The sequence below is a fragment of the Asparagus officinalis genome, chromosome 4 (genome assembly GCF_001876935.1).
Source record: "Asparagus officinalis chromosome 4, Aspof.V1, whole genome shotgun sequence".
NCBI lineage: Eukaryota > Viridiplantae > Streptophyta > Magnoliopsida > Asparagales > Asparagaceae > Asparagus > Asparagus officinalis.
This window is the reverse complement of record NC_033797.1, coordinates 108,887,066-108,904,779: the sequence shown is the minus strand read 5'-3', so window position 1 is coordinate 108,904,779 and position 17,714 is coordinate 108,887,066. Positions and strand designations below refer to the sequence as shown.

At 40.3% G+C, this 17,714-nt stretch overlaps 1 protein-coding gene across 1 annotated transcript; it reads left to right on the top strand.

Annotated features, from left to right (window-relative positions):
- On the top strand, positions 4,331-15,525 carry LOC109837955 (UDP-galactose transporter 1-like). Its single transcript, XM_020406350.1, has 5 exons — positions 4,331-4,745; positions 9,115-9,364; positions 9,446-9,653; positions 14,647-14,878; positions 14,964-15,525. Exons 1-5 carry the CDS (start codon positions 4,635-4,637, stop codon positions 15,192-15,194), a joined length of 1,032 nt encoding a protein of 343 aa, XP_020261939.1. The 5' UTR covers positions 4,331-4,634; the 3' UTR covers positions 15,195-15,525.

Below are 17,714 nucleotides of genomic sequence, written 5' to 3'. Positions count from 1 at the left end.
CCTATTTTTGGTTGAGAAGTTCCTGGAGAATATTTTTTTCTAAAAATATTCTTAAGGATAACTCAACAACACTTCGCCAGACAACGCAACGCAAATGAGAACTCAAAGCCAACAATCGATGGTCAGTTCTTTGTTGAACCAACAAACACGAGCTAAAGATCAAAAAAATCAGGAATCGACTTCAAGTTCAAAATTCTGACAACGGTCAGACAATAAATGCAGTACCGGAACCCTTACAGACATTCGACAAAGCACCGAATAGCCTGAAGGATTGAAGGAATCAAGAACAGAAGCCATTCCAAGGTCCCGTTACACCGACTGAAGGTTGGGACAATCATATCCAAAGTATTCCAGACTCTTCTATAAAAGAACGAGACTGAAATACTTTGGAGGGGGTATCTGTAGGCGTATAAAACTGCTTATAGGTCCCTTAGCACAGCTCGGCACAAACCGACGAACCATCGGGTGACGTATCTAAACATGAGCGTCAGTCCACAACACCGAAGCTAAGTAACACGCAACGAAGCGGATTAACGAGGCGACGAGGTTAACGAATTGCACGCAAGCAACGGAATGCATCCATTCGCGTGCGGAATCAAGCCAACGGTTCGGGGAGTCAACGAGTCATTCAACCATAGAACGGATTCGAACTCAAACACCAAGGCGGATTTACTGCCAAATCAGGATCCGGACACCAAATCAGAGTCTGGCTCGGCGGCCACCGAGCCACCCTAGGGTGGCTCGGAGGCCGAGCCACCCCATGGGGTGGCCGAGCCACCCCATGGTGGCCGGCCACCTGTGCCAAGGCACAGGTTTGAGTGCCTATAAATAGGCTAGAGGGGCTCATTTGTTGAGGGTTGGAATTTTTTGGAGGCGAAGCTCTGCTGGATTGAAGGCTCAAAACTTAAAAAGATTGAAGCTTTGGAACTTTGAAGACTTAGACATATCAGATCTGGTTCTTGGCGATCATCCATGCCAAATAAGGCAGGAGTTCGAGAGAGATCAGATCTGAGATCTATACGGTTATCCTCCGGATCAAAACTTGGTTTTTGATCCCGAGAAGAGTCTCAATTTCGCTTGGTCGATTTCGATTACTAGGGCTATTATTTCCTTGGTGAAACAGTACCCCCGGCTGTTATTTCCTTCGTGAGATAACACCCGTTATACCGTGTAGATCCGACCGGATCTAGATCGCGCGGTGGTCTACGGATTAACCCCGGCGCAAGCGAAGAACCCACAAAAGCGAGTGACCGCAAAACAGGAGCTCGTGATTCATTCAAGGAAAGTTGTAATTTTTATTTCTTTTTTTTGATCTCGTTGTAACCGGATCTTATAAAAAGACCGGATCTTTGTGTAATCGATAAACAATTGCCAAAGAGCACAATGACTTCAATGAAAGCTACGATTTTTCCCGCGAACATAGCTGGTTTCCTATGAGAGAGAAGAGGGCATTTACGGGAGTTTTGTCAAAATACACACACTCTATGTATAAAGGAGGGCTAAATGGGTTGGGCCACACAACAAACACAATTTTGGGGCTAAAGCCCAAGAGGATTAATTAGTGGGGCTGGACCACTTCAAGGTCTCTAATTTGGGGCCGAGACACAATTTTCTCTTTATTCAAACGGAACAGAATCGAAGAGTTTTGTAATTCGAAGGGATGCTAGCTAGCTTTGGAGGAATCGTTGAGGGGGCTCAGAAGCTGAAGAGTAGTTTCTCAGTCATATCATATAAATATATTAAGAGAGACGAGTACTTTCTAGATCGCTGGCTTGCTTATATGGCGCTAATATTTTCATATTGTAATTCATGACCCGGAGTAATCCCAATTTATGTAGTTTTCATATTGTGATTCGTGATGAGAACTCTCAGTTGTTGTTTTTCCAGCACTTCTATATGCTTACACTATGTTTGGGAGTTTACTAGGAGAAGAAAAGATAAATGTGAATTGGGGGAAGGGAGGGTAACAAATGGTAAGGAAAGTTAAGGGAGAATACAGTATCTTGTTTGGGAGTTTACTAGGAAAAGGGAAGGTAAGTTGCTTTCATTTTGTTTAGGGGTTTCAATAGGGCAAGAGAAGGGGAGAGAATTTATGCAAAATTACATAAATTTGGGAGTTTCAACAAGAGGATTTCTTAATATTAAATCCCAACCGCCCAATTGACATCTTGAGAAGGGCAAAATAGTCCTAAGAAAATAAATTTGGGAAGTCGGTTCCCTTCCCCTTGGTTGCCGCCAAAATTGAGGGGGAAAGAAAAGTCCATATTTGAGAGGAACTTGTAACCTTAGAGCAAGGGCAGCAAGCTTTGAAGAAGGCTCTCAAGGCTGACGTGGCCGTGGATGTTGGCAGCCCCCCCTCCAGCAAGCTCCTATCCCCTCCCAAGCCCCTCTCCTAAGCGCTTGCGGTGCTGACCTGGCTTTGGGGAGCTTCCGAGCTCCCAAGCGCTCCACAAATTTGTGGAGCGCTTGGGAGCTCGGAAGCTCCCCAAAGCCAGGTCAGCACCGCAAGCGCTTAGGAGAGGGGCTTGGGAGGGGATAGGAGCTTGCTGGAGGGGGGGCTGCCAACATCCACGGCCACGTCAGCCTTGAGAGCCTCCTTCAGAGTTTGCTGTCCTTGCTCTTAGCATTGTTATTATGCACGATTTTTTAACGAGCACCAAAGCATAGGAATATCTAAAAGCCGTTCAACTTGGAAAGATATTCGGTTTGCTAATTAAATATGCAAAGGCGCTTCCTTGCAAAGGGCGCTGACGGAGTTGGGGAAACGAAGAGGATTTGGTGATTTGGGGAAACGAAGATGAGTTGGGGAAGAAAAGAATGGGCGATGACGAAGATGATTTGGGGAAGATGAGCCAGAGTTTTTTTAATTTGCTGGGTTGAGTTTTATTTGGGTTTCACATCCGCAATTGAACAGTAGTAAAAATGCCCGTTAAATGTCCGTTGAGTGAAAAATACTGTCGTTGTGTGAAAAAATAACCGTTGAACAGTAAGAAAAACTCTATAAATTACAACGGTTAGAAATAAAATACAAGAGGTTTAAATATAATTGAAAGTAATGGGTAAAATATTAAAATAGAAGAGGGGTTTTTTTGATATTGTTGGAGCTCCTAACTAGGAGCTTGTTGGAGCTCCATAAAAGAAGGAGTGTCTCTCAAGGCTTACTTTTTTAATTTTTTATTCTAAAATGCTTGAGAGCTCTTGAGAGCTTGCTGACTAGGACTCCCAACTGGGAGCTTGCTGCACTTGCTCTTAGTTACCCTTCACTCTCACCCTCAACCTCACTCAAGAGAACTACCAAACAAGGCTAATACTTCCATGTCTGTCATTCGCCCCCATCCAAGCAAGCGTTTAAAGTTTTAAACATCCACTTAAATACCATAAAACTTTTTAAACCTACACTTAAATACCCTTAATTACGCAAACTTGAGGGTCTTTAAGTGTAAGTTTTAAAAACTTTAGGGCATTTAAGTGTTAGTTTTAAAAATTTTAGTGTACTTAAATGTAAGTTTTTAAAATTTTAGGGTATTTAAATGCGTCCAGAAAAGAGGGTATATAAGTGAAATTTTTTAAAACTTCAGGATATATAAGTGTTCCCAAAAAACAAGTGAGGGCATATAAGTACAGGGTGGAGGAAACTAGAGGATAATTATGTGCAATTAAGCCTTCGTTTTATTTGGGGGCGCATCTTCTCTACTCTCTTTGCTATTTGGGGCACTATCTCAAAAACAAAATTCATGTGATTTGGTGGGAAACACCCAAAAAATGCTGGGGGTTAGTAAAAATTTCCATTGAAAATATTCTCTCCCATAATAGCACAGCATGCGTGTCTCAGACTTCAATTTAACTCTGCGGCTATGCCGGATTACCTCCTCGCTAGGTACGATACAACAACCTGGAGCCCACACGGTGGTCCCTCAGACGCGTCTGTTGGGTTGTAAATACGCGAACCTCGACAGTTTCCGCATTAGAGGTTTACAGTGTAGATGGAAGCTGATCAACTGGGACCCACTTAAGGTGGGTGTCGGACGAAGCGGGTGGATGTAAAAATCCTTCTCAAGTCTATTTAATAGTTGGGATTTTTAGGTACTAGCCTCTCACATTTCAGGAATTTCATACCGGCCTCTCGTATCTTCGAAATTGCTCATGACGCGAGCTGCTCAACTGGCGAAGTGGGTTTGACGGAATAACGAGCGATTTCAAGGACATGAGGGACTTACGAGCAATTTCAGCGACGTTTAATTTGAGGGGCTAGCAGGAAGCTGATGAGGATCTGAGGGACTAACATTCATAAAAACCAGTTTATTAGCAAGCTGCTTGTTTTCTCTCTCTCTCTTTTTTTTTCCGTTCGCTCGTCCGAATAACGTCTCCCCTAAAAAGCACCATCATTCATTTCCCCCTGTCTCTCTCTCTCTCTCATGTCTCTCACGCCTCTTCCAGTCCTCCTCCTCGCTCATGGCCTCTATAAATAGCTACCTCCTCGTCCTCTCAAACTCCGGGGGCTCCGTTGGCGTTTCTCTTTCCTCTCGCAATTAATTGGAGATCTAAGTGAGGGGATCGCCACTTCTCTCCGTCGCCGATCCCCCTTCTTCGCTCGCTCGCGCTCGAGGGTTTGATTCTTGGGTTGATTGGGAGAGATGGAGGAGGGCTTGGTGCTGAACTGGGGGGTTTTCAGAGCGGTGCTCGCGATTCTGCAGTGGTGGGGGTTCAACGTCACCGTCATCATCATGAACAAGTGGATCTTTCAGGTACGCGTCATTCCTTTTGTTTGAGCGATCCAGATTCTCCCTTGCTGTTGTTTGTCTGGATCTAACTGTTTTGTTTGAATTCCCCGCGAATTTTCCGGTTGGAGATTGAGTCGGCGGGTTCGTAATTTCACGCCGCATTGTAATGTGAAGGCTCCGGTTAAAATTTTAGATCTACGTGAATGTGTTCGGGGATCTCAGGGTGTTGCTTTTTCTTTAAAAAAAAGGAAAATCCGGGTCGGCATATATATTGTAGCGGACAGGGTGTTTAAATACCTAAGGGGTGTTTCTAGGGTTCAATTGGATGAACCTGCCAATTAGAAGTCCATGTACGTGGCGTACTGATCATCGATAATTTTCTTGTTTTCATTCATAAGCAAGATCTGGCTTGACTCAGAGCATACATGGCTGTAGAACTGGCAGAACAGTTGATGGAGCCTGGGGAACGTTTTGGATGGTCGGCGGTCGACCGCGAGATCGTGGCGGTCGACCGCGTTCGTGCACGGGGCCTCACTGTGCCTCTGGATCTTTGGCCTAGGCGGTCGACCGCCGAAACGGTTTGGGCTGAATCTAGGTTCCAGACTCGTTTCGTTTTGGATTGTTATAAATACCTAAGGGGTGTTTCTAGGGTTTGGTGTGCAAGGGTTTTGAGCTGAAATAGAGGGGTTTTGTTGGGCTTCTATTGTAGGAGCATTTGGAGAGATCAAGTGTGATTTGAAGAGGATTTTTTGTGAGATTTGTAATCCTAGTTGTATCCCTTTGATTTCTAATAGTGAAAACTCCCCTTTCCTTGCCCCGTGAAAGTAGGCATCTCGCCGAATCACGTTAAAACTGGTGTTGATTATTTGTGCTAATTGAGTTGGTGTGTTTGGCTTTCTCTCTCGGCGATTTGGTATTGGATCTCGGCATCGGGGGTTTCCCCAACAATGGCAACTTTGGATTACAATTCACTTGGCGTAGTAATCCACAAATGGATTATAAGCCAAGCCAAGTGGATTATAATCCAAACTGTTCGTTAAATTTAGTGGATTACAATCCATTTTCAGTAGTAGAGTGTTTGTCAATTGTCAATAAAGGGCCGCAAAAGAGGTAGTAAACAATTACACCAACACCCACAAGATCAACACAAGACAACCAATCTTCAAGACCCAAGTTATATCTGATAACTTTCACCAAGCCTTGCGAAATAGGCAAAGAAATAAAAGCATGCAAACAACACACGATTTATACGTGGAAAACCTCTTCAATGTGAAGAGTAAAAACCACAGGACTGGAGGAGTCCACCACTTCTTCTCTTATTATGATAAGTTGAGGGTAAAAGAAACCCAAAACAGTCTCATAAAGTTTCACAACCCACCAACAGGCACATACATAAGAGATTCATCATTTGAGGAACAAAAGTGAGAAATATCACCAAAACACAGAGGTTCTGTCCAGCTGCAATACTCGACGATCCGGAGCTCACATCGACGATCCAACCGTTCAGATTGAAGCCCTATGTGTCCCCAACAAGCTGACCAAGTTTCAGCAAAATCGGACCATGTTTGCACCTTGATCGGGCGAATTGATTAAGACTGGTCCTGAGAATCCGAACAGGAGCAGCCCCTCTCAAACACTCTGATTTCCTCTCTTTTTCTTCTGTGTGGAAGATGACCAGTCCCCAACAGCCCTCTTCTGACTTATTGGGATACAGCTGGCTCTCTCTCAAAGCTTCTCTAAGAAGCTACAAACATTACCCATAAAATGGGCCAAAACAGATAAGTAAGTTTTGGGCTTGCAAATTAATATACCCATAAAATGGGCCAAAACAGATAAGTAAGTTTTGGGCTTGCAAATTAATATTTGCCACAAAGTGGTGGCGATCGCGATGGGACTGAACCCATAATCTCCCGCGATGTGGCAAATATTAATTTGCAAGCCCAAAACTTACTTATCTGTTTTGGCCCATTTTATGGGTAATGTTTGTAGCTTCTTGGAGAAGCTTTGAGAGAGAGCCAGCTGTATCCCAATAAGTCAGAAGAGGGCTGTTGGGGACTGATCATCTTCCACACAGAAGAAAAAGAGAGGAAATCAGAGTGTTTGAGAGGGGCTGCTCCTGTTCGGATTCTCAGGACCAGTGTTAATCAATTCGTCCGATCAAGGTGCATACATGGTCCGATTTTGCTGAAACTTGGTCAGCTTGTTGGGGACACATAGGGCTTCAATCTGAACGGTTGGATCGTCGATGTGAGCTCCGGATCGTCGAGTATTGCAGTTGGACAGAACCTCTGTGTTTTGGTGATATTTCTCACTTTTGTTCCTCAAATGATGAATCTCTTATGTATGTGCCTGTTGGTGGGTTGTGAAACTTTATGAGACTGTTTTGGGTTTCTTTTACCCTCAACTTATCATAATAAGAGAAGAAGTGGTGGACTCCTCCAGTCCCGTGGTTTTTACTCTTCACATTGAAGAGGTTTTCCACGTATAAATCGTGTGTTGTTTGCATGCTTTTATTTCTCTGCCTATTTCGCAAGGCTTGGTGAAAGTTATCAGATATAACTTGGGTCTTGAAGATTGGTTGTCTTGTGTTGATCTTGTGGGTGTTGGTGTAATTGCTTACTACCTCTTTTGCGGCCCTTTAGTCAAATGGTGACTTATATAGGCCATCGTTGCTGTTGAAATGACCAAAAAGCATTAAATAGGATTAGAGAGTGACATAATTAGGGCTTGGAATTTTCTGAAGTTGCGAAGGGCGTGTTGGTCTTTTACACGGTCAAACCTTGTGGCTTATAAGCGATCAAAAATCAAGGTAGGGTAACCCAGTTTATTTTTTGGTTGCTTACAAGCCAAAATAAGCCATTTCCAAAGTATTGGCCACTTGCCAAACAAACTCTCGGTATTTTATTACTGGAGATCATATACTGTTTATTGACTTGTTGATTGGAACCAACAACAAGCACTCTTTCTTTTATACCTGTAAGAGTTCATCTGGCGCTTTCCAGCAGCAATGTCTACTCAATAGAGTGGAAAAGGGCATAGAATTACTACCCTTTGTTTACTCGAAGGGATTCATGCTCAATGGTTCAAGTTTTCTGCTTTACCCCTGCTTCTCTCTAAACAAGGGGAATCATCTCATGGCTCTGTTTTACTTATTATCTTCCCTCGCTGTTCTATAAAAGCTAGCTATGCTGACATATCGTAGCAAAAAATTAAATATAAATATGTACTAGAATAATTAATATAATGATGCACTGAGGGACATATAAGAAAAATTCTGAAGCACAATTAGATGGCCATCACTTGATGATGCAGGTTACCATCTATAGGAATTATTAGCAAACTAAGTTCAGTAATGGTCCTATCTTATAGATTTAAGGTGCATGTGTATTGGGATCAGGATGATGCCACAATCATCTCTTGTACTGATCCTTACATGATCTGTCTATACCCTATGCTTGTCCATGTATGTCACTACAATCTCCTTACATGTCCGTTCCCTTTTTGTGAAGCATAGGTTACTGCTTCGCTTGTATAGTCTCCTACTTTTATATTCACAAATACTTTTGTGACACAATGACGATCCTTGATATAGTTTTTCACATAATGCTCTAATCTATGTAACTTGAGCACTTTTATCATCTCTGAAACTCCGTACTGTACTGAACAACTAGAGTCCTAGACTTCCTTGAACACTCCTTTGACATGTCCACACATTTTATTAAACATGTAATTATATAATACATGTTTAATTTAAAACAATACACTTCTTCGACGTATATCCTGCGCTTCAATTTTTTTATTCACATTACATGTTTTGAGATATCTGTTTATTTTCACTGTAATCCAAGACTATAGTGGAAAAGGCTATAAATATTGACTTGTATGAAACAAAACTTAGATAACATTTTGTATTAAACTAAAGAGTGAAGTCATTCTCTTCTGCAAAATCATAAAATATATATGTTGATTAGCATGTATGTAATTGTTATATGTGTTATATTATTACAACTAGTTGTTTGAACCCTTGGATGCATAAACATATGTATGTATACATGTATATAAGCTCTCTTTATATGTTAGGTGTTTATATATACACTTAAAATAAACAAGAGAGAATTTATATATCATAATTCTGTTTTGTGGTGCCCTATTTTTCCAAAATTTTCATGTCCAGTGTTTACCTGTATCCCGTGTCTGTAACCTTGCTAACTAGTAAGCTCCAATTGTTTTTTCAATTGTCATTCCTCTTTCTCAATTCATCTGCTTGTCTTATTTCATTCTCACTATAACCAGAGGAGTGCATACTTTTTATTTTTGTTTGGATATTCATGTAGTTTATGTTTACTAATTTCAAACAATAAACTGGATAACCTAAAATTTATTTTGTTTACAGAACTTGGATTTTAAGTTTCCTCTGACAGTATCATGCATCCACTTCATATGCTCTTCTGTTGGAGCTTATATCGCCATAAAAGTACTGAAGATTAAACCACTTATCGAAGTTGAACCAGAGGACCGTTGGAAAAGAATATTCCCTATGTCCTTTGTTTTCTGCATCAACATTGTGCTGGGAAATGTGAGCTTGCGGTATATACCTGTTTCTTTCATGCAGACAATAAAATCTTTCACTCCTGCAACAACAGGTTGACCATGTATTAATTTTTTATTATTTCAACGTGCTTTGAGCCATTACTCAAATATTACTTATTGTTATTTTGCGATAGTTATCCTTCAGTGGTTAGTATGGAGAAGGTACTTTGAGTGGCGCATATGGACATCACTGATTCCCATTGTTGGAGGGATTCTTTTGACGTCTATCACGGAGCTTAGCTTCAATGCGTTTGGATTCTGTGCTGCCTTATTTGGTTGTTTGGCTACATCCACAAAGACAATCCTGGCAGAATCCCTTCTCCATGGATATAAATTTGATAGGTTAGTAAAGACACATGTTGTGTTTCATTTGCCAATGGTTATGCACTTTAATGCTAAAAGTATTTTCATAGTTTATAGATCATATCTTTACACTGCGATTTCATTTTATTATGTTCTCCTTATTATCATAAGCATACTGGGAAGGTTTCACTTTCTGCTTAGACTATATTATCATCAATAACATGCAGCCAATGGCTTCCTCGTTGCCTCTATCATGTAGTAGATGATTATTATGTTGATCATTACAACTTTGCATAGTTTGTTGATCATATATTACATTGTCAAATTCATTCTATTTTGTTCACCTTATTTATCATAAATGTACTTGTTCGCGTCGTTTTGTGAGAGAGACATGATTTCTTCTTGTAGTGGACTTAAGGTTACAGAGAGCACTAGGTGGCCTAGGCGTTGAAACTGACACATTGAGCTAGGCGCCTAGGTGGGAGCTTAGGTGATTTTTCTATTTTTTATTATTTAATTAAAATAATTGATAGTAAATTTCAATGTTATAGAAAGCTTAGGCGCTGGATTAACGTCTAAGCGGATTTCTTTCTTCGTTTAAGTGGTGGTGGGAGAGGTTTTGTTGAAGGTCGGAGGAAGTAGAAGAGGTGTTCATAGTTGAGAGGCTAGAGTATTTTGGAGGTTGGAGAACGTGAAGACTGCAACATAGGGAATTACAATCAAGGCCCAAAGAATGAGTCCACGTAAGCAGCCCACGCTTCCCTTGAAATTTGAAATTTGACCTCTTGAAAAATCGACCTATTGTTGGTAGGTGAAGAGTCTCTATTAATAGAGAAACCCTCCTTATGTGGGCCTAAGTTGTACGCACCCTTAGGCTTTACTTGCCTTTAGCCATTCTGATAGTCTGACATGCACGTCATTCTGACAAACATAATTGTACAGTATTTTCTAACATATTTTGCATTTTATGCGAGCTAAATAGCCTCGTGTAATAAAAAGTTGGTTGCTTTTTGTAGCCCTGTGTAATCATATGTGGGTGTTTTGTCTTTTTGTGCTATGCATTCTTTTGACTTGTTGCAGTGCTGTCTGTCAATTCATAGCTGACATGGTCTTAGATCATGTAGGGGTAATTAGGCCCGTGTAAAACCCCATAGTCCCGCGTATATAGGGTCTTAGCCTATTTTCAGCAGATTTTCAGTCGATCCCCACTCCACTTAGGATTTTATAGACTCGATGTTTTAAAAATCTCATGCCTAGCTTTCTTGGGCTCCCGCTTAGGCCTTGGCGATACCTAGGCCGCTTATGCTCTACCCGCCTAGGTCTTGGCAGTGCCTAGGCCGCCTATGCTCTGCCCAGGTTGCCTATGCTCTGCCCGCTTAGGTCTTGAAAGAGCCTAGGGGAGTGACGACTACTTATGTGGATTGCATCTCCAGGTCTTGGTCATGATTTTCTCTGTTGTTGCCTCCACATCCTCCGAACTCCTCTGACCTCCTCCACTGACTATGAACACCTCCAACTCCTCCGACCTTTAGCTAAATCTCATCCACCACTGTTTAAATAGAAAAAGAAATTCTCCTAGGTTTAGCGCCTAGGCGCTAGGCACCTGTTTGGAACCTAGCGGTGTCTAGCGCTTTTGATAACATTGATTGTCATTAAAAAAATAAAAAAATAAAACACTTAGGCCCTACCTAGGCTCCCGCTTATGCACGTAGGCATTAGTCGCCGGATCCAAAGTCTAGGCCGCCTAGCACTTTCTGTATCCTTGAATAGACTCGTATCCTTAGCCAGTTGTGGTCAAATATGGCTTTCATGAACTCATTGGTCATGTTGGAATGACCAGTTTGCCCTTGGTGGAAACCATATAGTGTTTGAGCTATTTGATTGACGGTCATCATTTTTGGCTGTCTAGTGGTCTATAGTACTGGCAAGGTTTCACTTTCTTTGACTCTATATCATTAATAACAGGGAGCCAATGGCTTCCTCATTTTCTAGTTGGCGACTATTATGTTGTTTATTACAATTTTGCATAGTTTGGCGATGATATCTTTATACACACCTTATTTATCATAAGCGTACTGTCAAGTTTTCACGTTCTTCTTAGACTCTATCATCAATAACACGCAGCCACTGGCTTCCTCGTTGCCTCGTATCATATAGTAGATGACTTTTATGTTCATTACAATTTCTTGCAAATGTGAAGTTTAACTACCATGCAAGTTGGTGTTACAGCTCTGAATTCTTTTGGGTGGGGATTGAAATATTCACTTGCTTTCATATGGTGTTTGGTGGAGCCATGACACCAATGTAGGCTTTAGTGTTCAAACTCTATCTAGTACTAGTAGGATAACCGTTAGTTGCCTGACCTGACATAGAACCAGGACCTGAAGTGGCTTATGTATATTGCTATCTTCTACTTAATCTCTCGTTAGAAACTTAATAGTGTTATATTTTCTAAAGAGTAGTAGTTGCATCTCAAGTGTCTGGAGTTAGGTTCCTGCGACGTTGACAGCGACTCGGTGAATTCATGTGTTGGGGGGGGGGGGGGGTTTCGAATTGTCTGCAAACAAATATAGGAACCTTATTTCCTGGAAAATGGGCCGAGTGGGGTGTAACACTTCTCGTTTTTATGAAAAAGTGAAAAGAAGAATGTGGTAGTGCAAGCTGAAATGGTTCACATAAGTCTGTAAATCTTAAGTTGGGCTGATATGAAAACCATGCCAGGACAAGAGACTTATCAATTGAGCATAACATTTGGATTCTTTTTGTATCTACTAAAAACGTATGCCTCACGATTTATTCCTGCTGTTTTTCAATTTGAACACAAAATTAGGGCACAAGGCATGCTTCCAATTTTTGTTGTCAAAGTATGTGGATCTTTTCTTCCAGTAATTGTTGTAAGGGTCATATCTTGACATTTTATCTCAATATTATTTCCTCCTCTTCTTTATTAGTTAAGACAAACGTTATTCCAATTTCTGGATCAGGATTCATGGATTCTTTTATACTTTCAATTCAGCACAATGGAGAGGGTGATACCTGCTCTATATCGCCAACTAGCCTATTCTTTTATGGTTTTACCACCTCAATTTACTTTGGCCAGAATCTGTATCTGTGATTCTGTTACTCGTGCATTCATCAGCTTCTCCCGTCTCAGCAAACCATAGACTCTCCCTTTACGGCTATCTTCAGTTTGATTCTAAGCTACTTTTAACTTCTATGGGATACACTGATATCTCAACCAGTATTTTGTTTTCTTGTCAGTTATTTCTGTTTTGTTTCTTTAATTATGTATAAAGTTTAATTGCGTGTGAGAAACTGTTCTGGACATTGGATACTCATCTTTGAGTAGGTTTCCATGGCATGCTATGCACATATTTGGGCATGGTCACATGCGATACACGTTTGTATCAATATGTTCTTAATGAGCATACTTTCAATTCAGCACAATGGAGAGGGTGATACCTTGCTCTATATCGCCAACTAGCCTATTCCTTTTATGGTTTTACCACCTCAATTTACTTTGCCAGAATCTGTATCTGTGATTCTGTTACTCGTGCATTCATCAGCTTCTCCCGTCTCAGCAAACCCATAAGACTCTCCCTTACGCTATCTTCAGTTTGATCTAAGCTACTTTTAACTTCTATGGGATACACTGATATCTCAACCAGTATTTTGTTTCTTGTCAGTTATTTCTGTTTTTTTCTTAATTATGTTAATAGTTAATTGCTGTGAGAAACTGTTCTGGACATTGGATACTCATCTTTGAGTAGGTTTCCATGGCATGCTTATGCACATATTTGGGCATGGTCACATGCATAACACGTTTAGTATCAATATGTTCTTATGAGCATACATTACTAAAGGACTTGGAGGTGAGCCATGGATCAATTATTGAACTCTGGCATTTACTGACACATGCAAACAATTTTCAGTACCCATGGCCTGTAGATTCCTAGTGTGTGGACATATGAAAATATGAAGCTAAAAGTTTCACAATCAAGTGTTCAGGCTCAATTTTCCAACCTGAATGTCAATACTTCGGATCCCCCGCAGAGGCAAATCATATCCTTTTCACGTGAGCATATTCGTACATCAATTCATCTTCTCTTTCTATTCTTTATTAGCTTTTCTTTCATCTATTCTTTCACTTCCTCCTCCTCTCCTCTCCTCTCTAAGCAGCAGTTGCTATTTATGCTGTGCATATGTGTTCCTGCATCCATGGCAGTATAAGCTCAGGCTGCATCCATGGCAGTATATGCTCAGGCTGGCTACCCCGCACATGCTGCTATTTTTTACCTTGGCAGGTTGTTACCGAAACGGATACTTGGGATACATATGGATGTCAGAACCGTCATCTTAGGGATGATGGTAATTGGTTAATCATCATGCAGATAAATAAAAAATAGGAAAAGTTTGATAAATATGGAAACATGTGATATCTCTGAAAATTCCATCTACAGGTAAGAAGCATATTTCCAATTAAGATTGGTTCTCTGTATCCGATTAACATAGTCTAAAATATATTGTAGTATTTTTCAACACATAAGCTCATAAAACAATCTTGCTGGTATAGAACATTAATCTTCATGCACATCAAATTTTTTGTTGCCCGATCATCAACATATCTTTATCCTTAAAATTTTCAAACTTTGTTGCATCTGCATACCCATAATTTATGTGTGTGTGTGTGTGTGTGTATTACCATACAAGTGCAACCTAGCATGACTGTTACGATGTAGGAAAGCATATTTACACAACTGGATGAAGAAGCTTACAGTTCTCGTAAAAGAAGCTGACAAAGTGTAAGCATGCAGAATTGCTAGTCTTTTTTGCTGTGGAGAATGCCTCTGATACAATAACAACTTCAATTTGCGCCGATTTTGTCTTTTCATAATTATTATAATAGCTTCCTTCTTGAATTGGATGAGTATTTTTATTTGTTTTATCATCAATAAGCATATTCTCTGGCATACTGTTTTGCTGTTGATCGTTTTCTCAGATGAATTTATTTTGTTTTTTTATTCTTCTGTAGTATAAACACAGTCTATTATATGGCCCCCTTTGCAACTATGATACTGGCAATACCAGCAGTGTTACTCGAAGGAGCAGGAGTTTTTAACTGGTTTTACACACATGAATCCATCTTTTCTGCAATGATAATCATCTTTACCTCAGGAATTTTGGCCTTCTGTCTCAACTTCTCCATATTTTATGTGATCCATTCCACTACTGCTGTAACCTTCAATGTAGCAGGCAATCTGAAGGTGATGAGATTAAAAGTTAAGATCTTTCCTTATGTTTCTAACTATCCTCTTTTACTTACGTTTGTTATTATTTTTTCGTGTTCAGGTGGCAGTTGCTGTCTTGGTCTCGTGGCTCATCTTTCGAAATCCAATTTCTGGCATGAATGCTATCGGATGTGCAATCACTCTTTCAGGCTGCACATTCTATGGCTATGTGAGGCATAAACTATCTCAGCAGCAATTACCTGGAACCCCTCGAACTCCACGAACACCAAGGACACCGAGAAGCAGATTAGAGGTGACTCCACTTGTAAATGAGAAGCAAGATAAGGTTTAGTGCTCTGGAGAGCTTGAGAAGCATTTCTCATCATTGGTTCACACCGATGACAAGCATTTAAAAAGAGTGTAAGAAGATGATATTTATTGGCTGTGATGCTTCCTTTCTGATCTCCACAGCTCCATTCTCCGAAAGGTTTCAGGCTCTAATCTAGATTCCCGGCTATGTGGTAACTGAGCAATGAGAACTTATCATTTTTTCCCTCCCTTTCTGCTTTTTTGCTTTTTTAATAAACTTATAGGAGAACGTTTGTTATAATTTAAGCAGTGAACTCTTGAGGACTCTAAGCTTTAAATGAATATATGTTCTGTCTTCTCCATTTTCACTAATATATGCTTTAGCTATTTCTTTAGCCATTATATCTCTCTTGCATAGACTGAAAATTTGAAGAACATACTGATCCCCTTTACTTTTTTTTGGGTTGGTTGAAAAAGTAAATGAGTAGTCAGTCTCAGTTTAAGTGCCATACTCTTCTTTCTTGTGATTGTTGTGAAAATATGGCGCATTTTTTTAAACAGATATAAAGCACGTCTAGTCTGAACAAATGCCATTACTTGTGACTGGGGGGACACCATTTTTTTCTTCTTTAAGAATAAGAATTCAATGAAATTAATAAAACTAAAGAGTCTAATAAGTAAATCAACGACTTCTCAACAGTAACAGAGTTGATGCAATGTGGTATTTATTAAATTCTTTTAGCTTTTTTAATTTCTAAACAAATCCTATAAAAGTAAAGCATAATATAAGTAAATATAATTATTTTATGACATTTCAACAATGAACATGTTGCACTACCTTGATTAAGCTGACACTAATGTGAATAAGTTTCTGAGTGAATTCTACTAAATAACATTTAAATTGATGCCTCAAAGCTTAATTTGATCTTCTAATATAATAATTTACTAGTTGAATTTAATTAAGTTTTGTTAAATGTTGAATAAAAAAACTCTTATATAAATACTCGAAGACACCATACGTGCATAAAAGAGAGTAAAATACAGTGAAAGACAATTTTTTAAGCATAAGGATATAAAAAGAGGCTCTATTTTATTTCCAGTAAAGGGGCTTAACTAGGTCTAAATAACTGCTTTGGAATAAAAAACATAAGTAGTGATAACTAGACTACTCAGTCTAAACTATATTCATACTACAAGACAAAAAAGTGTGCGGTCCATCCTCTTCAACTTTTATCAAAATTGATGACTCATCAAAAGAGCTATTATGGTGTTTCCATTTTAGCCAAAATACAACTCAATACCAAGTAGCTGACAAGTGTACTTATACACGTTATGCCCCAATCAACTTGGCGACCAGAGACAATTAGGGACAACAACTCAGCCGACCTGACGAGACGAAACACCTCAGTGTCGACACGAAATGCGGTGTATGTCGACATGAAAGACGGTGCTTATCGACACGAAAGGCGGTGCTAGTCGCCCCCCCTTATATTGAAGAATACTCACCACGAGTCCACTCAATCACTTGCCAGATGCCTTGCAAAGTCAACTCGAAAGGCGTTGCTTCTCGGCGAAGCTAAATGGCTGTTTTCATCTCGAGCCTTTCCCTCTATGACAATGTGTCAATATTGCAATTAATGCTTGGAAGGTGCCATCATGACTCTAGCCCAGATAGTCTTCATGACTCATCGGACCACGTGGGCCCTGCCATGCCGTCAATCTCTTCCCATTTAATGTCAAAGCGATCTTCCCTCCACTCGCTAGCCGACACCTATAAAGCAAGAGCTGACGTGGCCGCCAGCCTATTCTTCACTATCGTCTTTCTGCTTTCGGCCAATAGGACTAATTTATCATTGCCACCTTAGTATAAATACATGTACTATTTCAACTTGGGCGAGAACCGAATTCTAGATTTTGGTAAATCCTCTAAAATTGCAAATCATACTGTACATACAAGAATTACAATAACTCTTTAAAACCCTACTCAAGTTCATCAGCTAACTTGATCTTCGGAGGTACAATGGGGGAACCAAACCCCACCCTCTTATAAATTTTTACTTGTGCAGATTTTCAGATACCCTAATTCAAGAACTAGACATAAAGTTAGGGAAGTAAGCGACCCCTTCATCAATCCTCAACAAATTTATCCAAATACGGATATAACTGACTGTGTGATCACTAGAACATAATCAGTTTGGCGCCCATTGTGAGGCATCTTTTCTTTTTTAAGAAAACATGTCAAGTTCTGAACAAGGGTCTGATCAACCTCACCATGTAAAACGACATCAGAGCTATGTTACTCGAGCTCAACTTGAGGAAATAGCTCACAAGCTCTCTCAGTCTTTCAAAGAGCAATTTGTCATCCTTACAGATGAACTTCTCAGTCGGCTTCCACAGCCGCAACGAGCTACCTCATCTCTTCCTCTGCCTTCTGGAGATCGACTATCGGAGACTCATTCTCCTGCCGGGGCCCAGCGAGTAGTCCAACCTCGGACTCCTCATGCCGTTGTTAAGCAAATGGGGGATCATATTGAGCGCGCATCCCTGCCGCCTCGTCAACCGG